The following is a 27,314-nucleotide window of genomic DNA, read 5'->3' as shown; positions in this document are numbered from 1 at the left end:
TAAAGATGAACCCATGGGAGTACCGTATAACATACTGTAAAAATGCAATGAAAGTAATTTGCATCGAGAGATATGTTTGACGGCCCGGCATGGCCAGGTGGTCAAGGCGCTCGACTCGCAATCTGTGGGTCGCGAATTCAAATTCCCGTCTCACCAAACATGCTCGCTCTTTCAGCCTTTGTGGCGTTATAAGTCACGATTAATCCCATCACTCGTTGATAAAAGAGTAGCCCAAGAGTTGGCGGTGGGTGGTGATGACTAATTGCCTTATTATATCTTTTGCGCGAAATTCAAAAAACAAAAAAATTATGTTCGACAACATTATGACGTTTGGGATGGTGATGGACGCTCTTATTGGAAGCTAAATGTCGTAACTTATCGTTTTTGTTATTATTTCCGTGGTATATATAGCAAGTATCTTAATGACAAGTGAAAGTTTGTCGAGGCTATCAACAATATTGTCTTTGGATATTACTAGGTTAGAAGTATGGTTAACGTGAGTCTCTAATTGAATAAATTGGACATATTGTAAGAGGTTTGAGCACGCGAGAAATGAATGTGACTGTATCGTAAGTTGACGAACCTACGAAGAATACAATAGGTGGCATGAGTACATCAGGTTTATGTATCTTGGGTAAACCACAGAACTCTTGGAAGACTGAATAATGTGCAGATAATTTTTGTTCAGTGTCGTGCTTATTTCCTTTTTATTCACCATGTTCCAAAGCTCATTATTTAGCCTTTCTTTTATACGTTCGGTTTGATCCGAAGATAGTTTTTGATAAATTGCGTCAGATGATACTTCTATCTTTTGCTTATAGTCACATCGGTTTAGGAGGACTGTAGCGTTTCCCTTATCTGCAGATAATATAACAGTGTCTCTGTTCTACTTTCAGTTACTCATAGCTTGGTGATTTTCTTTAGTTAGGTTGTTTTGAGGTTTGATCGTAAATGATTTTAGGGCTTCTCGAACTTGGAACCACATTTCATTAGCAGTTGTGAGATCTGATATATCAGCGGCTTCTTGAGTGGAAGCGATAATGTCAGTACAAGGTATTTGTTTAGGAACAAAATTAAGATCAAGAGGTAGTACACTTATTTTATTATTTTAAAGACATTTGTCACTTAAGTTTACAACAGTATACTCATTCATCTTCGTTCTCTTGTCTCTGTTACAATTAGATAATAGTTACAGTTTTTAAAACTTCCCGATTTGTCTCTGCTTGATTTTGTAATATATTCTCGATCAGCACTGATTCCATTAATTTCTCATGAGATCTTTGTAAGTGTTAACAATATTTACCACAGATTTGGTTGTAACACTCACGTTCGGTGAAAACATACTTTTTTTTTTCCTTTATGAAGATATTCTTTTACCAAAAATAGCTTCTTCTGAATGGTGTAAGACAGTTTGAGATGTTTGTTTAAAACATGATCGGAAACTTTTATTGCACTAGGCATTACATAGTAATTGTGACTTTTGTTTAGAATTAAGCACAAAGCTACACAGTGGGTTATCTGTGCTTTGCCCACCAAGGGTATCGAAAGGGTTTTAGCGATGTGAATCCGAAGACATACTGGGTCGGGGTGGATAATTGTGACATCTGATAAGGAAGGTTAAATGATTTGTAGTTCTTGACAGTTTAATGCCCCTATTTTGTAAATGCCACACAGCAAAATAACTTAACCATAACTGAAATTGGTAAAAAAACAAAATCGTAAAACTACGTCTACAAACGTATGCTTTAGCAGTAGTGATTGTTGTGATTTGTATAGGTTTTAATAAATCAGATTATGTAACTATTATTATTTAAAGCATAGAGCTTAAGCTTGATATTTATATTAAAAATTGTTTTAATTCTATATAGCAGAAAGAACAACTGTAAACGCGAAAACACCCAATAATACATTCTATGTTAATGTCGCAGTTGTCGTGATATACATTAACGTATTAACGATTTAAAAATAAATACACAATTAACAGTTTCCTAACTTGAAATACTGCATATTTTGCCTTATAATGTTTCTTATTGGTGTTACATGTATATAAGTAGAAAAGGCTTTTTTTTAATTTGTTTTTAGTTTGTCGTCCCTGCCACCTCTCTGTCGCTGACCGAGGTCTGAAGGCTTATAACGCTAAATAGTGGGTTTTGATATCCGAAGTGATAATAACACAAATAGTCGAAACGTACACGAAATGCTTTTAAAGTGCTTCCTTTTCATGGATTCGTAATGTGTTTATTCAATACTGTGTTGCATGTAAACGAAACAAACGACAATGGCTTTGAACAAATGAATAAAAAGTTATAACCATTTTGAAGATAACAATAAACACTTAAATCTAAGCCTGACAAATGTATGTAATATCTTAGAGAATCAGTACCAAATATACGTATTTGATGCAGATGTACCTGAACGTCTTATTCTTACATATATGTTTATATATATACACACACAGAGTGAGCGGGAAGGGAGAAGATGAAATAATTCATTTATATATCTATATATATTGTTTTTTAAGCACTTAGAAAACCATAAGAAGACTATATAACTACACCACTCATTCTATATTAAAATATATCACAAAGTAACTAAAATGCAGTCTTACTGTTTAATTATAACACACTTATATTCACTACACCTGCTTATTGTCTCTTCAGTAAATTAAACCACTATGAATCTGCGAAAAAATACAATCATTAATTCATCAAATATTCTCTTTAAAGTAAAAAACTGTGTATTTTTCATTTTTTGTTCTGTTAGTCATTATTTATGCATTGCCTATGCACCCCGGAGAAAATGTCAAACATAACTAACTGAGCTTCAACAGCAATCACACTTATATTAAGGATGAAATTAGTTTAGGGAAAAGGGAACATAAACTAGAGAAAACATTTAATAGGATAAAATCGACGACAAACGTCAAATAAAGAAGCGTCAAGGAATGGTTTTAATATGCACTGTGCGGATTTTAATGTGATTATATGTATGTATATATATTGTAAAATGGAAACTTACAGAGTGAACAGTAAATAAATGGCTGGGAACATATACCCGTATTAAACTATGCAGTTGTAAATACTCACCCAAGATATATTCCAAAAGTATGGTTATTTTGAATTGACCTCCAAATGCTTTTATTTGATATAAACGCCTGTTTTACTTCGTGTACGTCAAAGGTTTTCCTGACCCACTGTTCTTGTTTATGTTATGAGCCTTGATTATGACACGGAACTTCTGTCGGTTAACAGTGACTTAAAATAGTTATAGCGCATTCTGAAATTGAATGTTGATGTTAACTTTTGGTGTGCTATGATGCTGATGACAAATTGACTAACGTTGTTGCTTCAACGTTGGCTGAACACACTCAACAGCCCGAAGGAGTGTTGATATTGAAATATGCAGTATGATAGCTTCTATGAAGGAGGTACCACTTGTGATTGGTGGATTACAGTTAGTGTAATTGTGGATGCATAACTTTTCTTTTTTTTAACAAAATCTTTCTTAAAGTACAATGTTCCAATTGAAACATGTTTATTTAAAGTTTAGAACAATTAATTACCCTCAGGCTTAATGTGAAAATGATATTAAATATGAAAAAGAGTAGCTATTTCAATAAACAAGAAAAATATGTTTTCATTTCAATTTTGTGTTTTTACAGTGATTATGTTTTATTGTACTTATTTACTTCCCAGCATTGCACGAATTCCTTTTCTTCTGGAAACCTTTCTTTCAACTAACGTTTGTCTTGGAAATAACAATAAAGTCAATAAAGCCTTCAGCCGTATGTAATGTCAGGGTAGTATCAATACTGATTAATATTGTTTAGTTTTGGGATATTGGTAATATTCAGGATTGTTTGCAGCTTATCCCAGTGAAGATGATAATTTAAATGCAAAATGTTGAAAAGTGAAACTTTAACATGGGATACACTGAATGCTAAGTAGGTGAAAGAGGCCAAAACTGAAAAATACTATTTACGCTAACCTTTAAGAAATAAACAACTAGTAGCACACACACAGAAATATATACATATATATATTACAATACTCAAAAAGGTTTTACTGTCAGAGGAAGAAATGCGAAATCTTCAGAATACAAAGAACACACATAATCTGTAAGTACAAAAAAACTGAAACTTAAATTTAAATAAAAATTAGTTACGCTTTATTTTAGTGTCTAGCGTTATATTTGTAAAATACGTTTGGTTCACATCGATGATAAAATATATATATAAGTATAACATATATATTTTTTGTCGTGAGTCCATGAAGCTACTTAATGATCCATCAACAGGTGGCGAAGCAGTGGTAAACAACTGAAAATGTTTGCGTACCCATGTTTTGCGTTTTTTACCACTATTTCGCCACTTGTTGAGAGATACTTTTTACGGATTTATTGTTTGTCGTGTATCCACCTAACTACTTCGCAGGATGTGAGTGGATCGTCACCTGATTAGGATGGAGTTTTATTGGCCCAATGCGGGGTACGTACAATTTTTGCCACTACTTCTTCACCTGTTGATGGACCATCACAAAATTTGGCATGCAGATTTATTGGGTCTGTAAGGCAATACATTCACATTTTTGGTTTTACATTTTGTGTCTTGCAGTCTTATGGGCGTTTGTTTACAATTACACGTAAGGGAAGCAATTTTTTTAATATCCTAAGATAACCTTTCATTAATCATGAATTTACATAGCTTCTGCTTAGAAGACGGGCACTCCAGCTAGTATATTAATATATTTTTACTTTTATAAAACTTTTCTTGGCTGAAAGCTATGTGTGGTTCAGTACATTTTGCTTAAAACAAGATATTAAAATAGCGTAAAATATTTCCAGTGGAAAGCGATAAAATTCAGTAAAGTATGTTAACATGAGTTATTTTAATATGAATGGGCACAATATAATATAAATACAAATCAAAGGAACAGGAATAGAAAAATAATACATTAACAAGGATTATTTATTTCTTACTTTATTACTTACTTTCTCTAGCCCCCCGCTAGTACAGCGATAAGTCTATGGAGTTACAACGCTAAAATCAGCGGTTCGATTCCCCAAGGTGGACTCAGCAGATAGCCCAATGTGGTTCTGCTATAAGAAAACACACACATATTTACTTTCTCGTAAAGTTCAGATATATGGTGTAAAACGAAAATATGTTTAGGTTTTGAAACTGTCAAAATACGACTAAAGACATGTTAACATGTATTTTCCTCTTTGCTACCTTATGTTATCATTGAAGATTAAATAATTAACATAAAAACAGAGTACCATCGTGTTCACTTGGAAACAAAAAATGTATTTGTAATTTCCAAGGTTATTAATGTTTTCTTATTTACAATCTCTTACATAATGATATACGACTAGAAGGCTCACCATTCGTATTATTCACAGGAGTATGGTGACGAATGCACTCAGGGCAGAAATGCCTCATATAAAACTAGTAGAAACGTCTTGCCTTAGTAGAGGATGTGCATAAACTTCTATGTCGATAAGTGAACCCAAACTCTTCGAACGTGATTTTAAATTACACAAAACAATCCAATATAGACCTTGCCAACGGTGTGAATGTTTTAATTAAAATAGTAAGATGCATATTTTTGAAAAATAGCCTCTGTGAATGTGTAGTCGCTCAAAAATCAAATAGAGTTGGAGGAGATTTTTAACAAAAATTAACAACATTTTGCTTGTTGGCAGAGAGGAGTACAGTATCACATTCAATGAAGAATGCTGGAAGACCAATACAAATGTGAACTGCATTTCACTCAGTAGTGTTGAAGGTCTACACAATAGTTGATGGTACCTTCACTACCGAGTGGTACAATCAAAGTGTCATTTGTTTTCATTTTCTTCACAAGGCCTCGCATGGCTTAATGGCTAGGGTATTGAAATTGCATTCTGATATTCGAGTTCGAATCACTTCCGAGCTTGATATTGATCTCAAGCGAGAAACCAATGTGTAAAATTCGAAACAAACAGTTAAAGTAAAAACTTCATTACATGCAGACAAATCCCGGTATAATTTCAGATTTTTTATTTAACTTTGGTCTAATTCCATGAAATATTTAACATAAAGTTTTATGAAAAGCTTCATTTGAATTGTGTCAGAAATTATAAAATATAGAATGGATGAGCCCTCGAAAACTTAACCCTGTACATAGAGACTATACATTAGTTTACCTCAAAGAAATAAGATGTCGGTTACTTAAGAATTACATTAATGCATTATTCCTTATCTATTTTTACAATGTAATATACATACAACTTAATTGTAAGTTTAAAAAAAAGCATCCCTCGCAGTCCAATGTTTTGGGTTCAGGGCTGTGGTTCTGCGGGTCCTACATTTTCATCTCGTTATCGCAGGCTATGGGGGAGTTATAAAATTGAGGATCAATTTCTAATATTGTTCATACAAGAATAGCCCAAGAGTTGACGATGAATGCTGGTGGCTAACTTCCTTTCCTTTAAACTATCAGTTCAGAATTAGGGAAGGCTAACACTGACACTGCAGAAGTAGCTCTGCGAGAACATCCGAAAAAAAATCTTAACCTCTTTACATTTAAATTCGTTAGGTAACATTTAAAACTTAGGCTAGCTACCTACGCAGTGTGACGATATACATTGGAGTAATGTTTAAATGGTCACTATTGAAAAATGAAACATTTTGTTTTTAACAGTTCTATCACGTGGCGGGCACCCAGGATTTGAACTGTATGACAGGCCTTAATATGTAACATCATTCTAAAATAAGCTTTACAAAAGTTTTACAAAAAATTCGCACTTTTAGTGACGCTTTCAACAGTTTTGACTCCCATAGTACACTGTAGTATAGTAGTCTTATAGGTAGACGTTTACCTCTGAAGGTGTAGGTGTGTGTGTTAACTTATTCTCTTGTCTTCTGCGAGTACAGCGATAAGTCTACGGGTTTACAACGCTAAAATAAGGAGTTCGATTCTCCTCGGTGGACTCAGCAGATAACCTAATGTAGCTTTGCTATAAAAAACACACACACTTACCCTCTTGCCCTTTTGGCTAAAATCAAGCCTAGTTTGTTGTGTTTTTAGCTATTTGTTCTTATTCTTGTTTTCTGAGAAAATACGAAGGTCTTGACATTGGCGTGAGTGGGATAATTCTCATCACCTTCATCTAGGGTACTCTACTGCTTTCAGTGCAAGTCAGTTACAATAATACTGGACAGATCATACCGTAGGTTTTAGTTGAAACCCAGACTTCAGTCGACGAAAGTGCCATCTAGCTGTTTCAAACACTTATTCTCCCATCGTCACTTTTTCTCTTTCAGTTGTTAGAAAGTCATCGACTAACGTAGATGTGCAGGTACAACTATCCTCTGAATACATTTCTCTGACAGAATTTGTTACACATAGTTGGAAGACAAGAACATTTTTGTTTCATTAAATTTCCACTCATAAGATCTTAAGATTATCTGAATCTCCTGGGAGTAATACGGTGCATAGAATCCATAATACAGTCATGCAGAAAGAAAGCAATTGAGTGTTCTGGTCATAAGCACTGAAACTTGATGTCTTCTGTCGATCCTCTTCATTCGAAAAGTTTGATATCGTTGTGGATTCGATACTGAAGAAATGTCTTATTGAATAGACATCATTCCTCCACCCCTTTGGAGTACTATAGAAACGCCTTTCTTACAGATTTTAGTTCTTGGATGGTCTGCGTCGTTTCTTCGGTGTCAAAGGATCCTCAGAAGTATCGCTATACATTTCTTTTTCATCAATCTCCAGTGGAATATCGAATTCAGTCCTTCATTTTTTCTTGCTTCATGCTTTTAATTTGCTCTGCGGTTGTTTCGCACCTGCTTTTTGTGCCACTTTGACCTCTAAGTTTAAGTTTGTGCATCAACACTGACATCGAGGGCATTTTTCCCTGGCACCACATATGCACACTTTGTACTTACAAGCCATTTTTCTTTTTATTTATTAATGTTACTTTATCAACATATGATGAGTACACTTACTTACTGAATGCCGATAGTAGGTCGATGTCTGTTTTGTGGCCTGTTATGGATCTGGTTTTTACTAAGGGTGCAGCAGTCATCTGCACTTTTGTCCAATCACGTTTGGATAAAAATATTTGTCAATAAACAAATGATCCGGAATGACTTGAAAATTTAGATTCCGCAAAATCCTGAGATCTAACCCATGGAAACACTGTTAATATAAATGAGTTATAATATTAATTGCATTATTTTTTTGCGAAACATATTTCTCAATTTTTTATTCCTCTAACATTTTTGTTACACATTATTGTCTTTCTCATTTTTCGATCCCCTGGTGGGAAAACGGACTTACAACACTAGAATCCGACTCCCCACGTTGGAAACAACACATAGCCCAATGTAGCTTTGCTATGAAACAAAATGCATATCTTTCGTACTTCTTTTTCGTTATTTTTTTGGGGGAACTTTTAGGTTTTAGTCTGTGAAAATATTATTGAACTAAAGGAGCATTCAGTAGAGCGCAAACAAGAACTGGTGGTGTTTGTGATGACTAGTTGACTTCCCCCTGGTCTTAAACTGCTAAATTAGGAACGGCTAGCGCAAATAGCCCTTGTGTAGCTTTGCGCGAAATTCAAAAAACAAATTAGAAGATGTTATTTTTATTTTCATAGTTAAATCTTTATATGCCATTCGCCGATCTTTGGCATTCGAGAAGGTCTATAATATTGAGAGTTTTGAATTATTTTTCTGCAGTAAAAAAGAGAGTGAAATTCCATGGCTTCGAAAGAGCGATACAGAAGAGAGGAATGTGCAAGCTCGAAAAGCCTATGAAGCTCTATTGATAGTAACAGCAAGAAAACCCGAAACTCTTGACTATGCCGAGTTTTCTCAAACTGTCAAGAACACAGCAAAAACAAATTTCGGGTTTGATTACGGGGAAGAAGAGGTAAAGTTTTTCAAATTTTTATAAAGGTAAAAATGTTAAATGTTGTTTGAAAGAAGGTTTAGGTGGATGTTAATAATTCTCCCGAAAATGTTTTTTTATGATATTGAAAAAACAAAACCAAAAAACATTTGGTTTGCTAATTTTTATGCACAAAGCTAGACAATGGGTTATTTGTGATATACACACCAAGTGTATTTAAACCCGTTTTTTAGCTGTGAGAACCCACAAGCTTACAATGAATCCATCGAGGAGAAACCTATTGATCAAACTTTGTTATATGAGGTTTTGTGAATGCCTTTCAGTGATTCTGTTTTAGAACTGAAATCCTGGAAAAATTTAAAAGGCTTTTTTTAATTCTAAAAACAAAAGTACGTTACGTTATTTTTCATTTATCAGGCATTTATTTTTCGTCAAATAACAAAATTCAATAAACACAGTCATATTTCTTCTCCTCTCGTACGTTATTAATGCTCAATTACATATATTATCAAGATACTGTTGTAAACTATATTTTCAATGCTTTAATTCAGATGTTTGCTAGAAGGCGCTTGACAATACGATTTGGAAATTCACGACAAACTTCACGAAATTGGTAGAAATGGGGTACAATGAAATCGGTGATTATTTAGTCAGTTCAGTGTCAGAAAAATTATTCGGTGTTAAAAATGAGTTATCGCATCTATTCTGTTATTTATTCAGCTACTTTGTGGGTTAGAGTGTTTATTTATCTAAGTTAAGTAGTAGTCTCAGAATTTCTGTTGAAACATTGATAAAGTTAGGCCTACATTAATTTCATAATTTATGTTGAAAAGCTTATTCACGAAATAGGCTTACAAATGAACATGGCTGTAGTAGAGTTTTACTGACGAAATAAATTAATTCGTTATAGTTACGTGGACTCGAATTGGAATTGATTTTACTAAGTATTCTAAATGAACGTTTTCAACGATAGAATATGTTATAGTAATATTGGAAAACGCTCACAATGTCCACAATAAGACTAACTTTGGGAAATTGTGTCAAATTCATAGACCAAAAATTAAAACTTAATGTCATAATTTGATCAAAGAAAAACCGTAGAAATTATTACAAAATATTTTAATAAGCGTTTCTTTATCTTCAGCAAATTATAAATTGTTAAATGTAATCGAAATATGGATATAAATAATAAAATTTGAAAAATATAAAAAACGCATTTTGGTCGGACGGTTTAAAATTATTCTGTAAATCGATGAGGATAATAGACCAAGGTTTCAAATATTAATTTCAGGTTAATACCTTTGTGACGGCTTTTCACGAAGCTGTTCTTCTGTATGCCTTAGCCTTGAATGAAACATTGACGGAAGGTGGAAGTATTACCGACGGAAGTGTTATAACACAGAAAATGTGGAATCGCACCTTTGAAGGTAAAGGAAATTAAATTCATGACACACACATATTTTACTGACATGATGACAATACAAATTACAACGTTTATTATTCTTTATGTGACGTCATTTTAGTGTTTACTGACTGATTGGCAGACAACACACTACTGTATTGTGGTATGAATGGTTAAAATAGTCGTATTCTCTAGGAGATCTTTGGCCCCCTTTCAAGCAAATAAATGCTTAGTCCCTGCTATATTAAAAGTAAGATAAAATTTTAATTGTGTCTTTGAACCAATACGTTATATGTTTTAATTTGTAATGCATTCTATATTAATTGTCCAAAAATAACACCATGATATTTTACAAAATACCTTTCTGAAATATAGGTGAGTTGTTGTGTACTATCATGTTTCTAATACATTTTGTATTTTTATAATTGAGGTGTCATTATAAATAACAATTTGCACAAGAACATATAAAATCAAATATTGAAAGATTATATCTTAATGATAATTTTCATACATAACATTTACCTGTGTTACAAGTCAATGTGTATAGATCCTCTATGTATTGTTTAGGTAAAACTATTTTTATTTTCCTTTAACATAAATATTTCCCAGAATATACCCTATTAATTCACTTTATAGTAATGTTATATGTCAAAGTTCGATTGCTAGTAAATGCAGTTAGAAATAATAATTATTTTACTTTCATTTTATCTAAACCTAACAGGTAGCCAAATTTGAAAGACACTTGCCAAGATGGTGATTATCATATGCTTTAAAGTATATAATGCCAAAGTTGAACAATATGCATTTTAAATTCAATAGCATTATATATATAAAGCACAATAATCTGTGCGTCTGTCCGTTTGACCGTTATCTAACTACTCTCAGGTAGCTTGGCCAATCTCAACCAATTTTTGTGAGATGATAGTTTTGAATAACGTACTTGTTACTGGATGCTTTACAACCCCTTCCACTTCGATTACTGCTGTTATTGAACATTTATTGTCTTTAGCGTAAGTTAACGTTAAATACATACATAGATAGCTTCACGTCCTTACAACAAAATTTAGAAATATCTTTCTATAAAAAACGCATTCACACAACGTAAGAGTGGACACTCAAACGTCTTGTATGTCTCAGAGAGTTTACTAGCATTCTTTGTGGAGGAATGCAATGAAAAATGGCTGTCATTATTGGAATAATACATAAACTTAAATGAAAACTTTCTCTAACGGGTACCATAGGCTGATATGAGAGTCGTTTCTTGAGTTATACCCACTTCCTAGTTTGACTCACGACCTTTCAACTTCGGACCATAAGACACTTCTATGTTCAATGACCTTCACTTAATTAATCACCTGGAACACTATCAAAAGACATTAAAAACTAGATGTTGAAAGCGAGTAACAGATATCACACTAATTTCACTACTCTACTTACTACCTCTTCCTACAAAGTCTCATACCATTGCATAGCATATACCATGTTTTAAGTATATACATAATGGGTTCTTATAGCTTATTGGAAATTTTTGGTGAGGTAATAATGAATACTGTGATAATATTAAGTTATAATATAAATAAATTGTTTGGAAATTAGAATGTTTGTGTTATTTTCATAACATCCACCCCCCACACACATTTTTTTTTAACTTTCATAACTGAACAAAGAAAGGGTGCCTCAGCTTGTTGCTTTTAATATTCTCAACTAACTGTTTCATACCAGTCCCATATGTTTCACGTAGGATGACGGAAAAAAATAATTGGCTCGTTTATTTTTATCTGTAATTGATAGAAAGACATAAAATATTGATTAAAATGTTTTTAAGTAGGGCTTGAGTTGGTACTTTAATATATAACTTTGGATTTCGGAACTGAACAACCTGGTTTGAATCCATTCGATGATACGAAATACTTTCTACACATTAAGCTGGGGATGCAATATAAGAGAGACAGACGATCCCTAACGTAGATGGTGGAAGGTAGGATACTTCTGACCTTAGGTCTTCTCTTTGTTAAGTAATTTAAAACAGATAGTCTTAGTAGATTTGCCGTAAATGTTTCTTGTAGTTACAAAATTCTACTAGGCCCTAAATGTGAGCATAATAACAGCCTAAAATAACTGCTTATATTTCCAGGAATTACAGGAAATGTGAGCATTGACGAAAACGGGGATCGAAATGCAGATTATTCTCTCTTAGATATGGATCCAAAGACCGGCCTGTTTCAAGTAAGGTCACTCTGTGTTTCTTGGTGACAACAAACTAACTTGAATTAAAAATGTATTTAAAGAGGACTGGTTTGGGTGTCGAGAATTTTCATAGTTGTTCTGTGGAAATAATAATATTTTCATGTTTGTTTGTTTTTTGAATTTCGCACAAAGCTACTCGAGGGCTATCTGTGCTAGCCGTCCCTAATTTAGCAGTGTAAGACCAGAGGGAAGGCAGCTAGTCACCACCACCCACCGCCAACTCTTGGGCTACTCTTTTACCAACGAATAGTGTGATTGACCGTCACATTATAACGCCCCCACGGCTGAAAGGGACGAGTATGTTTGGCGCGACGGGGATGCGAATCCGCGACCCTCGGATTACGAGTCGTACGCTTTAATGCGCTAGGCCATGCTAGGCCAATATTTTCATCAAACTGTGAAAAATTTATATGGATATTTATTTGTAACTAATAATAATTGTTTTGTGTTCCAGAACTAATATGTGATTTTTTGCAATACACCCACCGTTAGTACATTGTGAAACACTTTGAATATGGCCCGGCATGGCCAGGTGGGTTAAGGCGTGCGACTCGTTATCTGAGGGTCGCAGGTTCGCATCCCTGTCGCACTAAACATGCTCGCCTTTTCAGCCGTGAGGGCGTTATATAGTTATGATCAATCACACTATTCGTTGGTAAAAGAGTAGCCCAAGAATTAGCTGTGGGTAGTGATGACTAGCTGCCTTCCCTCTAGTCTTACACTGCTAAATTAGGGACAGCTAGCGCAGATAGCCCTCGAGTAAAACAAACAAACAGTCTGAATATATATATTTCAGGTGGTGGCCAATTACTTCGGTGTGAGTAAACAATTTGTAGAAGTTCCAGGAAGAAAAATACACTGGTCTGGTGGCCGCCAGGGACCTCCACCAGATATTCCAACTTGTGGATTTGACGGTTCGAAATGTCTTGATAACGGTAAAACCGTTTTCACACTGTTATAATAAACTGTGTAAATCTTTTTCTTTTCCAAAAGAAATACGAAATTTTAAAAATGTTGTTATATAAATATACAATTCTAGAAAAATTATAAAAGAAACAAGTGATGAATATTCTTTCAAGTTTTATGCATTCTACTATCTATAATTAAAAAGTAATAATTTAATCTGTAATTTCACAGTGTTGCAATAGAAATCTCAGTCATTCTGTTATAAAAGGTTTAGTTTAATTTGTATACTAAATAATAGTTTACTGTAATGTATATCTCAGTGACATAACTCTTATTACCTTGTCAAAAACTTTATACTAGAAATTACTTTGTCCATTGTAAACAAACCGCGTAAGGAAACTTTTAAGTGCGGAATATATTGTTTAATACAAATTTATTAAACAATAGTTTGCAAGAAAACTTTATGGATATCTAAGTCGAACAATGACGCTAATGGTATAATTAATTAGAAAAACGATACTCTCATTTATTTTAAGTACGTAGATAAAAAGGCTAAATTATTTTATTCTTTGTAAGATTTTTTAAGGCATCATGCATGTTTTATCTACATTAAAATTTCATACCAGTGTTCTCTGATGATTCAGCTACAGTTCAGCTATAAAATAAAAAGAACTTAAGTAGAGCATGGTTAATCTTCTTCAATTGTTGGATGTAGTGTAGTACTTGTTAATTAAGATACCATATCGATTTTTTTCCTACATTTGGCTTACTCAGTGCTTCATCTCGGGATGACCAAATGGTTAAGGCATTCGACTCGTAATCTGAGGGTTGTGGGTTCGAATTCCCGTCACACTAAATATGCTAGCCCTTTCAGCATGGGGACGTTATAATGTTTCGATCAATCCCACTATTCGTTGGTAAAGGAGTAGCCCTTTTTTTTGGCGGTGGGTGATAATGACTAGCTGCCTTCACTGTACTCTTACACTGCTAGGTTATTGACGACTAGCGCAGATAACCCTCGTGTAGCTTTGCGTGGAGTTCAAAAAACAAGCAAGTAGTCAACGGTTTTTTTTGCGCGAAATGAAAATTAAAAAATAAATCACTTATTTTAATTTGTTCACTTTCTTCCATTACTTGTAAATATACACGAATCTTTAATTTACGTTACAAGTAGCCTGCTTTTAATTCTATTACTTTATTTTGTCATTGGATATTTTTCTTAACAGAAATATTTGTCTTATGTTTATGTAAAGAAATACTAAATGTAAGACGGATAGCTGACATTTTGATGAAATGTTAAATTACTGTCAAAATTTATTAGAGGCTTACGTATGTGTTTAGGTTAGTTTTTGTTTTAGAGTGTTAGCTGTTTGTTGTCTGATGATTTATCCTATATTTGTATAGAGATTCCTCACTACATGGTAGTCAGTACGGTTATAAGCGTCTTATTCCTAATATTTTGTATATTCTCCTTCTTCGTGTACAGGTACGTTTGTTTAATTTATTTGTATCCTTGAAATTTGCAACTGTTATTGAATTTTTAAATCACCCCTTTTCTTATTCAAAGAAAAAAAATATAGTTCAACATTTAAAAGTGCATAGGTGGAACTACTTGGTAAATATAAAAGTTATAAAAGTTAATTTCAAATTTCGACTTGCACACTTTCATTCTCGTTGTTTTTAAACGTTCAAAATAATTCTAACCAAAAATATATATATCATGAGTTCATGAATAAATGCGATTTTTTCATATTTTTCTAAATAAAATCAAAATGTGAAATACCTTTTCCATCAGAGCCAAATTTTTTAATATTCTCATAAATAATCTATAATTCAACTAGTTTTTCTTCAGCTTCTCTAAAATCAGGTCCTTAAGAATTAAATCTTTTATTCACCAAAGCACTGCTTAGAGATGAATTATTTTAACGTTAATATCCTATTGCACACATCACTATAAATAAAAAATAATACTTAATTATACATGATGGCGTAATTTAACTTACTGTATTCGATTATGTTTAACTCAAAATAGAAATTTTGTTCTTTAATTTATTTTTTAACTTTTAAATTATTTGGATATTCAACTTATATCTTATTTCACTAGTGACAAATATTTCTTTTTGTTATTATTACACTCTCATGATTTAATGTAAGATTAATTCTTAGAAAAGTTCTAAAGTTTCTCCTTTATAAATATTATCCCTGAGTGCTTTAAATTATTTACCTTCTATAATATTTCATAACTTAGGATCGAAGTTTTACACGCTATTACATTAATCTGTCCTAGCTTATTATCACACTTGTAATCAAGTTCAATGTTGAATTCATTAAAATCTTTTTCAGACATTTCAAATTGGAAGCAGAGCTAGCGTCCATGACGTGGAAGATAAAATGGGATGACATTATAACAACATCTTCAAATCAACCTAAGGGTCTAGGTTCTCGAAAAAGTTTGACCCGGCTCAGTCACATGGTACAAACAATAATCTCTCTTATATAATTTCTCAAGTATAAATATATATATATATATATATATATCATTGTTGTAGTTTCATAGAAATTTGTTTTACAAGTTCACTGGTGAAAACTTGAATGATTCTTTCCGCTTAATCTTTCATTATACAAATAATTAGATATTATACCAGGGATCTTAGAAAAACTTTTTTAAGTGTATTTTTGTATTGTAACTGAATTTTGAAAATACGTACTATCGAAATCACTAAAAGTGGAACGTCACCAAAATATGGTATAAATTTAGTCAAAATCACATTTTGAATACTAATATAGGTCCAATTATTAATCGCAAAGTTTTTATTTTCATAATTCTTCAAATTGCCGTAATATATATATATTTATAAATAACGACAAGTCTAACAGATCATTTCCATTCAAGAAAATGCCTCTCTGTAGGTTGTCACTAAAATTAGAGTTACGATGCTAAAGTTGGGAGACTCGACTTACCTTGGCAGATGAATGGAGTTAGCCTGATATCAATCGTTTGGGGGGGGGGGAGAGGTAGGCGTGTGTAAGTTATGAAAAGGGAATTTGGAAATGTATTGACTCTGAATACATCATATACCGAAAAGGTGAGGTTAAAATTTCCTAATTTTACAATACGTGACAATAAATTGGGTTCCTCTTTATACGTAGCTAAAAATTCAAGAAAATTCATCGTACGTTTCAGGTTTGCTTTTTTTCTTCTTACGTTTTCACAATAGCGCTGCATTAAGCAATGTCCTTTGTGATTTTGTGTTTAGAAGTTAATTTTGTGCCTAACATAGCCTGGTTCTTAGGCTCCTGACTCGTATTAAAATAGTTACCGTCTTAATAAACCGCTCAGGTGTAAAAATCTTGGCTTTCAAAAAATATCCTGGCGACCCGAAACTACTTGGGATTTGAGTCGTTATGAAGAAAACGATTTCAGAGTTAACTGTAGTTTTCTGGGTTTAGAATATATTTTATTATGTAGTTTTGAGGTTAAGCATTGTTTGCTGTTTACTTACAAATAGAAACACACAAATATTCGTGTATTCAAGAGATACTAGATGGCTGAAATGTGTGCGTCAATAGTAAACTAAATCACTTTTACCCATATGTCTTGTAATGTCCAATATTGACTGCGCGTTATAACCCATTATGTAGCTTTGTGCTTGTGCTTACTTCTAAATAAACAAACACAATACGTGCAGACGTCTACGTAAGAAAAATAGCATTAACTGCAGACAAAAATAACCAGTTCAACTATTTTATTTTAACCTGAAGAATGAACTATTATTTAAAAAAAACACTAAAGGAAGAATAATTAACCAATTCATCTCTAAGTCGTATTATACCTAAAAAATTAAGCATTTTACAGAAGAAAATATCAGAATAAGATAGTTTGCATCCCGTTAATTCAAAAGTAAATATATAAATAAATCGCACTCTAGAATTGGAGATAGAAGTGCATCATAAGAGTGGCAGCAAAATATCACTGTTCAGTCTGAAAATAACAACCTATAAACTGATAACTGGTGATATTGACCGGCTTTTTCTATTTCTTTAAAATTAGGATAATTAAAACTGGTAACTCCTCGTTAGTTTTGCGAGAAATTCGTTAAAAATAAATAAACGAAACTAAATCATGCTTTCCACTTTGAAACTGAAATTTCAAACAATTCATTGCGTTTACGTTTATGGTTATAGCGTTTATTTTATAGTTGCTGATTGTAACACTAGTAGGCAACAAAATGGAAAATTCAATAAATCACTGACATAGAGTGTGTGTTTTCTTATAGCAAAGCCGCGTCGGGTTATCTGTTGAGTCCACCGAGGGAAATCAAACTCCTGATTTTAGCGTTGTAAATCCATAGACTTACCGTGGTACCATCAGGGACCACTGAAATAGATAACGAATTAGTAGATGTTTGACATACACAAAATATTCGCTAATAAAAGGTGCAAATATGTTTTAAAGATTATTTATTGGATGGTTTGTTTTGAATTTCGCGCAGAGCTACACGAGGGTTATCTGCGCTAGCCATCCCTAATTTAACGGTATAAGGTTAGAGGGAAGGCAGCTAGTTATTACTACCCACCGCCAACACTTAGGCTACTCTTTTACCAATTAATAGTGGGATTGACCGTAACATTATAACCCCCCACTGCTGAAATGGCGAGCATGTTTGATGCGACGGGGATTTGAACCCGTGACCCTCGTACTACGACTCGAGTGCCTTAACCACCTAGCCTTGGTAGGCCATTGGTTGAGTGAAACTAATATGATTGATTACATGAACTATGGTTATAAAGAGTGGTTAACATTTAATTATTCTGGAATGTTATATAGTTATGTAGCTAGTCATTACCACCGACTTTTGGGCTACTCTTTTATCAACGAATAGTGGCATTGACCCTAACATTATAACGCCACCACAACTGAAAGGGCGAGCATGTTTGGTGTGGTGGGAATTCAAACCCGCGATCCTCAGATTACGAGTCGAGCGCCCCAACCACCTGCCCAGGCCGGGCCTTTTTAACAATGAAAGTTGATAAAAGTGCAAAACACTCAACATGAGATACATCTGTAAAATTGCATAAAGTTATATATTCAAAGGTAACTTTGATGCTTATTGTATAATATTTTTTTATTATCAAAAGAAAAACATTAGAATTGGAAGTTGCATCAATATAAAAGTAATATAGTAATAATGTAGTGTCAAAGTGATGCTTTTCACGTGTGATGTGTTTGAGGAATATGAAAATAATTGTGTTAGTAAGCGTAAAACTTAATGTGTGGTGCCACGATAGGGATTTATCCTGTTCAAGAACGTTTTGTAAGAAGTTAACAACTACCATCTTTCAGTAGTAGTTCATGTTGCATCTCAAGATTACAACTTCCAATAATTACTAATAAGAATGGCCAGTCACGTTATCAACGCTAGTCACTCTTGGTAAATTCTATTTCACCCGGATAATATAAATTTTCGTAAGTCGCACATTCTGGTGAAATTTTAAACAATTAAATCGTAATTTGTTTCAAAAATTAATAGCATTTTGTGAGTATTATGGTATTCGAAAAATATTTATTCTTTAACATCTTTGTTATTCTACAATGTTGTATTTTGGTAACACTTTTTTTCTTTCGTATAGAGCGGATGTTCTTCGGATACTTTTGCTCTGACTGCTCCAAATAGACAGTTGTACATCAGAACGGGGTATTATAAGGTAATTATTTATACCTTCATGAAATTACAGATGACGGCTATAATTTCTTAGCACTTTTATAGTCACATATACTACATTAGAAACAGTTATGTAGTTTTTAATCGTAAACACTGAAGTCATTTCAGCGTGCATTTCAACTCCTAGAATAAATCAGAGCAAGCATAGAGAGTAACGTCTAACAGAGAGATAATCTAACTTGGAATAAACACAAACGAAAAACGAAAGCATTTTAGTATTGTTTTTCGGAAAATCCTAAACTACAAATAGACGTAAACATAGCCGGAGATGAAAGTTAAAATATTAGATAAAATTTCTCTCGTTTATATTTGTTAAAAGATTTAATCAAAGGTTAATAAACAAATGAACTATTTGAATGGATGAAAATGCGATCTAAAAACTCTGAAAAAAGTTTTCCATTAAATATATTAATATTTTAAAATTTAACAATGGAAAGGTGTAATAAATACCGTACATTACGTGTTATATAAAGTATTCTAAGAGACAGTAAATTGAATATTTTAATAATACACGAAAAACATACGTTAAACCTGTAATACCGTATAGCAGAGTACATTTATTTTATTACTTGAATTTTTTTCATTTGTTTCAGGGTATAGTAGTAGCCATTAAGCCTATCAACAAATCTCGCATTGATATTACCCGCCCCTTACTATTGGAACTTAAAAAGGTGAGTTTCACTTGATTCATTCACGATTATTAGTTTTCAAATCTATGATTGTTTGTGTAACCCTGACTTTACCGAAATTACTGTGACTAGCATAAAATATTAGCGCGTTCCGCTACGGATTCGGAGGCCCCTTCGTGATTTACAGAAGCCCGAATATGCGATCAAACTCTTCCATTATCCCCATTTACTTTTATAACTATTCCAGTTAAGACTGGTACCCGAAGCAAAAGACCATTAGGACGTCAACTCGTGGTTTACAAGCATATGTGTGTGTGTGCCATGTTTGATCTCGCTAACTTGTGGAACCACGAAGAAGACCAGGAAAACAAAATTCCATACCAGCTTGGGGCTCAACGGCCATCAAAACCCGCTAAATACTCTTCATGACTGGGTGGCCTTGGTACTCCCTTGGATATGGGGCTATGCCATGTAACTGAGATGACCTCTGAACTCATCCAACTGCGTTTGACAAATTTGGTCATGCTGGTTTCAAAACTGTGAAAGGAATAACCTGGATATACAAACCGCAAACGAACGAATAAAAGATATACACGTCAGTAGTCGTAAAATATTAATATACAGTTTACAAGAATCACAAGTTGATAACATGAGACCAAACGTAACCGTCCAGAAATATATGTTTTTATGGTGAAATCATTAAAATAATTTCTGTCTCGGGTGCTCAACAGTCTTATTATTGATAATGTACCCAATAGTTTATTGAAAAACGACCAAGTGACATTACTGAAGTACTTATTGGTCCAGGGTCAAGCATGGCTAGGTGGCTAAGGCATTCGACTCGTAATCCAAGGGTGGCGGGTGTGACGGAGACTCGAACCGAAACGTTATAACGCCCAATTCCACTATTCGTTGGTAAAAGAGTAGCCCAAGAGTTGGCGGTGGGTGGTGATGACTAGCTGCTTTCCGTCTAGTCTCGCACTGCCAAATTAGGGACGGCTAGCACAGATAGCCCCCGTGTAGTTTGGCGCAAATTCAAGAAAACAAACAAACTTATTCATCCTATTTGCTATTTTTACCATAATGGAAAATGACCGATAATCCACGAATAATAACAGTTCGGCTCTTGTTCTGGTCTACATGACTTCACAAGGGCCTTGAGCAAAAATAGATATTCGATTGTATTATATTGATATTTTAATTTATGATAATATTGGTACATATTTTAACCATATCCAAGGTATGTGATCAAGATAGCGCTCTATTACATTATTAAGATTGGGCGTCGCTTGGTATTAGTGCGCCCTGGCTGTAAATCAAAGTGTTTATGTTTCACGTTTCGCTGCCACAAAGAAAATGCTTTCCACAATCTACAAGTGTTGATGCTGTATACAACTGAAAGTCGAATCCAATTAGCCGATCAGTTAACAGTAGCCGTAGAGCTGAGGCTGGGTACCGTTCTAACTTAACGTTATAGTTTTGAAACATAATATTTTTGAATGTGCCATCTTACTAACATCAAGAAGGTCTGACTATAGTACGTGTTGCTGTACAAGATATTAATATATGGCGTGCCGTTTTTGAAAACCTTATATCCTTAAGGAAAGTTCAGAGATATCACTCGTGATACTTTCCTAAGCCTTGCTAATGCAAACATATATATTTATTGAAATATCTGAGGGATGGTGGATTATAATTAACTTTTCAAACTGTGCTAATAACCTGTGAAATATGTGTTGGTATTTTTCCAAATTTCATTCAAAGCTTCTCCAGAGCTGTTCCTAGATGTTCCTACTTATGAAGTTATAGACTAGAGGAAGAGTAACTAGTCAACAAAATCCTTCAATGTTTGGGATAACTCTTTACCAATTAACAGTGGGATTGAATGTAATATTATACGGCCTCCATAGCTGAAAGGATACACATATTCAGTAGCGAAATTCGATTCCGCGACCCGTAGATTGCGAGTCGAGCACTAATCACCAGACCTTGCCACGATGTGAAAGATGGATGTGCCATTTTGGAGGGTGAACTCTTGTTAAAATTTATGACTATTATCGTCGTTTCAGGATACCATTGACGCCTACACCTTGTAGATATAGAGCTGTTGGTATGTGTTACATCAGACGTGTTTTAGTTTGTGAATAACTGGGCACTTCATAAATTATTTGTACTTCATCTCGTAAACAATATATTTCAAATTTCAGTATCACATGCATGAGGTTTTACCGCATCGCTAAAAATGTAATAGTCATTTTTCGAAATATTTAGTTCAAATCCTATTTTATATTACTTTAAGGTTCGAGAAAAAAAGTTGAGTAATAGTGTATCAGTGAAACATTTGGTTGTTTTCGTTCTTCCGCAAATATCAACATCAAATGTGGAGAACATTTTGTATTTCGAAATAGAAAATTTTCTCTTCCGCTTTGTGAATTTTACACCAGTTTCTATGTTTTAAAGTACTCTGCCTCGATATAAATATGTAATAACTAACGAGAAAAGCTATGAAATGTAAGATTAGGATGAATTATCAGGATAATTTTAAGGAAATCTGATGTTTAAAACCAATATACAAGTGTACAAATCTTATCTAACATTTTGTTCACTCCATTTTGAAACAAGTAGCATCAAAGTATATTAGTAATAAGTTGTTTAAACTTATATAAAGTGTTTACTTCAATGAACTTTATCACCTGAATTCGTATGACCAGATGTTTTCGGCTTTGTAGTAACCTCGTGTATAATGAAGGTTTTATTATTTACGTAAAGTGTAACAAAATAAAACTGACAAAAATAACAATATTTAAGTTTTGCGTTTTCTAAGTTTAAGCTACAAATATTCAATTGATGCGCATAGAGCTCTATGTATCATTTACTAGAAATCTGTAAGGTTTTTACACTACTGTTATTGCAGATTTTCTATAGGGTGACGTAACTATTCTGAATTCAGATGAACCCTCAAGATTTATGTTTATTACTTTTGTTACATGCAGATATGTGTATTTAACTTTTAGTTAGTAGTTTTGTGTTCTGCTTTGCTGTTCTTACGGAGGAAAGGGTACATACAACGATTACACGTGAATTGTCTGTAAACAAGATCTGTTTCTCCTCGGATCATATTACAAAAAATGGTTGTTTTATTTAATTTTTTACCTATATAGTTTCATACCTTATGAAATACTTTGCCCAGTATGAGTTTGACTGCAAACGTGATATTGTTATATGTCATATGCTGTATGTTTGAACTATTTTTTTTTACAATTACTATTTTTAAGTATCTTACATGAGTCACTGAATGCTAAGTAAGTTTCATGTTTCGTACAGATGAAAGACCTTCAGCATGACCACATTGTTCGGTTTCTGGGTGCATGCGTAGATCCTCCTCATTGTTGCTTTTTGACGGAATACTGTCCAAAAGGTAGTCTACAAGTAAGTGTTAAATTCGCTACGTTATCGTGAATGTGAGATATTTTCTTTGCATTTTGAAATTCAAGTAACACACTGTTCTTGAAAGAAAACAGCCTGCAAATAGTTTGAACTATTTGTTCTTCAGGATTAAATAAAGAATTCTGATTTCTATCAATGGAACTGAAGATATAATACTAGAAACGTACTTTATGTTAGTTTATACCAGATGATTAAAAAATACATGGTCAACTTAAATTTTATTCATTGGCTGTGATGATTTCTTTCTTGATATGATAGTCACAAAAACAAATTATCTGTTAATTCACTTATACAAATATTATGGCATAAAAATATATCATTAGTTTTTATCATGATTTGAATACAATTTATGATGTGGCGTAAAAATCACCGTTTAATAACTCAAATCACAGGATATCTTAGAGAACGAAGAAATCAAGCTTGATTGGATGTTCCGATACTCACTGATGCACGACTTAGTGAAGGTAGGGTTTTGAAAGTTAGTTTGGTTTGAATTTCGTGCAAAGCTACACGAGGGATACCTGCGCTAGCCATCTCTAATTTAGCAGTGTAAGACTAGAGGGAAGGCAGCTAGTCTTCACCACCCACCGCCAACTGTTAGGCTACTCTTTTACCAACGAATACTGGGAGTGACTGTCACATTTTAACGCCCCCACGTCTTAAAGAGCGATCGTATTTGGTGTTACGGGGATTCGAACCCGCGCCCTTCGTATTATGAGTCGGGTCCCTTAACCACCTAGCCATGTCAAGCCATGTGACTCAGTCTGTACTGAGTCACATGGTGGTATCAATATTTTAAGTTGAGTTTTGTATCTATTACATGTACTGACTTGATACCGAGATAAATAAATCAATAATGAAAACTTCTAATTATTTAAAGTTTATTTTAATTGCACTCAAATATCATACATCTTGTTTATTCGCGACGAAAACTTAAAAGTAAAACTCAACAGAACACAAAAATAGAAACTAAAAATCTATTTGAAATTTAGCATTCGTGTCCACGTTGTATCTAGAGTGATTAACAAGATTTGGATTATTTTTGTGCTTTTGTTTTTTAACTGTTTTTCTCGTCCTGTGAGCCTATTTAACAAACTTCAGCCTACGTGTTCATGTGATTTATTCAGAATATTTTAACGAATACTAAAGTAGTATTTCGTTCTAGAGCTTTTAAAATTTTATTATTGTTTTTAAGCACAAAACTACACAAAGGGTTATCTGTACTCTACCAACCACGGGTATGTAAACCTAGTTTCTAGCAGTATTAGTACGTAAACATACCCACATTGGGGGGACTTAAATTTTGGTTTCTTGTTAACAAAATAATTACGAGTCACGTTTCAAAATTATATCAATTAACTTAACAACCTAAAAAATCCACTAAAGTCAATAGCAAATGAATATAAGAATTGACAAATGGGCTGTACTGTGAATAATTACAGAAATAATAATGTTTTACAGGATTTACATTTAGCAAGCACTTATCGCACTTGTTTGTTTGTTTGTAACTAAACACAAAAACACACAGTGAGCTGTCTTTTCTCTACCCACGACGAGCCTCGAAATTATATGCGAAAGCTTAAATTTAGCCTAAGTGAAGTTTTGGATATCTGAGTGAGATAGTCATAATGCTCGCTAACTCGTCTGTAAATGATCTAATAATTCGAATGTTAAATAAAGACCTTTACCTACTTATTCCCGTCTTGTCAGCGGTAAGTCTTCGGATTTGCAACGCTGCAATCAGGGATTAGATCCACCTCGATGAATACAGTAGATATTCCGATGTGGTTTGGCAATGGCAAAAGACACGCGCTTATTCATACTAAAATCTTTCATAGCATTCTTTTTGTGGGTGGGTGATGCTTAAATTTAGAGTAAAATCATTTAAACTAATTCGTAAACTAGAAAAAAAAGACTAGTAATTAATTTTTGTTCACCGACAAACCAACATATCACTGCGATTATTTTGTGTTTAAATCACTTCTGCAAACCGGGAGATACGAAATACATTTGGACAGAAATATAAATAAACATGACCAATGGCATTATTTTGGAGTTTAATTATTAAAAAAAAAGACCTTCCAACAAGTTTAAGTGTTGACTTGTAAACACATCTTTTATCTCTGACATTTAACTAGGGTGAATTTTCTTGGCTGATATGGTCTAATGGTTATTCACTCTTCTTGCAATCTGAGGATCGCGTTTCGAATCCAGTCTCTGAGCGCCGTTGGGACACAGTAATGCGACAGTAACTCCCAGTATTTGTTGGTAAAGAGCACACCCAAAGTTGGCGGGGGATTGTGTTAACTAACTGCCTTCCCTCTAGTCTATCACTGATAAATTAGGGACAGCTAAGGTAGATAGATATTCCTCAAGCTGCTTTCTGTAAAATTCAAACATCAGCAAGCAGAGAAAAAAATATTTTGTTTATTTGTTAATTTTATTCAGATATAGTTTTTTTTCCAAAAAAGAAAAAAATGAAAGCGATAATAATTCAGAAGAAACATAAAGAAAACTTAATTATATTATTTAGATAATATTACTTAGTAAATTTCAGTTAATAACTTTATAGTATATGACAAAATAATTTGAGTAAAAAATGTATCACAAATATACATTCTATAGATATATGCTACATTTCTTGTTACACAGCTGCGTTCTAATGGTTATTTTGTTGACTAGTAGCCTTGCCGTTTTAGAAAGTCTATAATAACGTCTTTCCATCTATTGTGAATTACTTTTAAGTATTCATCTTGTTACTGATATGTAGTGAATATCTCTTTATTGTTTAAGTAAAAACCATCCTTTATCTATTAACCATTGATTTAATCAATATGATTTATTTTAAAACAATTTGAGCGTAGTTCTTCCATTTAAATATATCTTTCTGATTTTAACAACTTGATGTTTCCAGGGAATGGCTTATCTGCATAACAGTGATATTCGTACCCATGGAAACCTTAAGTCATCAAACTGTGTGGTTGATAGCCGATTCGTTTTGAAGATCAAAGATTTCGGGCTCCACAGTTTACGAGTTTATGAAGAGAATGTCGATGAAGCTTCATACGCCTACTGGAGAAGTAAGAGTAGTTAGAGAAGATGCTGTTAAGTTATAGAGTTGTTATTCTACTAGTAATATGTTCCATTCCTCTTTCGTCCTGTATATATTTGTCTATATGTGTGTATGTTTACGCCTGCGCCTCCTAGAAGGTCCAAACCAATCACAATCACAGTAGGGTATAGTAATGATTTCCTCATTGGGGTTTCAATTTCTGCTTACTTTATGAATACACCAGAACAATGATACGTGATTACCAAATCAGCTAGTTCACAAGATTCGCAAAAGATAAAGATGTGACGTTTTATTCTACATGATAATATAAAGTGAGTTTTTCAGTAAAAACCACAAGCAAGCATTATGCTATGGTTTAATGGTAACTTGTTATACAGCCTGTATACAAGAATGAAATAAATATCATCTGTCATTTCTACTAAAAATATCCATAAAACTCGCACTTGGTTCCAAGTGTTTTTTCTTTCAATTATTCCGCTATGAATATTAAATCAAATTATTTACAGTTTTCTAATAAGTGTTTGTAATAGACAAAGAAGTATGTGCTAATAAAAGTTGCAGCTAAATGCTATGTCCATGAAATCAGTCAATAACCTGACTTTTACGGTTTACATCACAGTATCATTTATGCTTTTTTACCATTATAAGTCAACGTGTCAACAGAAATTATATTCACTTTTCTACAGGTAACCTAACAAACATTTCCCTTACTTTTACACGCCTGAATTTTCAGTTTTTGAAATCCCTAATCACAAATTAAAAAAGAAACATCATGTGAGAAATTAGAATCATATAATGAACGATGTCACATGAACTTACTCACTCGATTTCATTATAAAATCAAAGTGGCATGTTAGTCTAACACAATGTGTGTCTAAAAATGCAAGAACGTTTTTTGAATACTAGACTAAAAAGTTACAGTCATGTACAAAGACATCGATGTATCAGCAGTGAATTAAATAAAAGCGGGAAATAATTTCT

At 33.3% G+C, this 27,314-nt stretch overlaps 1 protein-coding gene across 3 annotated transcripts in view; it reads left to right on the top strand.

The window, feature by feature from the left end:
• Positions 1 to 27,314, top strand: part of LOC143239129 (atrial natriuretic peptide receptor 1-like) — a 117,021-nt gene that overhangs the window by 55,397 nt on the left and 34,310 nt on the right. For 2 of the 3 annotated variants that reach the window (XM_076479969.1, XM_076479971.1), the window contains exons 3-13: positions 8,735 to 8,927; positions 10,198 to 10,333; positions 12,443 to 12,534; positions 13,352 to 13,490; positions 14,866 to 14,947; positions 15,805 to 15,934; positions 19,093 to 19,167; positions 19,778 to 19,855; positions 23,138 to 23,242; positions 23,653 to 23,724; positions 26,175 to 26,340. In XM_076479969.1, coding sequence (XP_076336084.1) covers positions 8,735 to 8,927; positions 10,198 to 10,333; positions 12,443 to 12,534; positions 13,352 to 13,490; positions 14,866 to 14,947; positions 15,805 to 15,934; positions 19,093 to 19,167; positions 19,778 to 19,855; positions 23,138 to 23,242; positions 23,653 to 23,724; positions 26,175 to 26,340 — 1,268 coding nt within the window. The remainder of the gene's footprint in view (positions 1 to 8,734; positions 8,928 to 10,197; positions 10,334 to 12,442; positions 12,535 to 13,351; positions 13,491 to 14,865; positions 14,948 to 15,804; positions 15,935 to 19,092; positions 19,168 to 19,777; positions 19,856 to 23,137; positions 23,243 to 23,652; positions 23,725 to 26,174; positions 26,341 to 27,314) is intronic. The other variant, XM_076479970.1, reaches the window with a different exon arrangement.

Source organism: Tachypleus tridentatus, chromosome 13, assembly GCF_004210375.1.
Source record: "Tachypleus tridentatus isolate NWPU-2018 chromosome 13, ASM421037v1, whole genome shotgun sequence".
Taxonomy (NCBI): Eukaryota; Metazoa; Arthropoda; class Merostomata; order Xiphosura; family Limulidae; genus Tachypleus; species Tachypleus tridentatus.
This window is presented reverse-complemented; position numbering and strand designations above follow the sequence as displayed.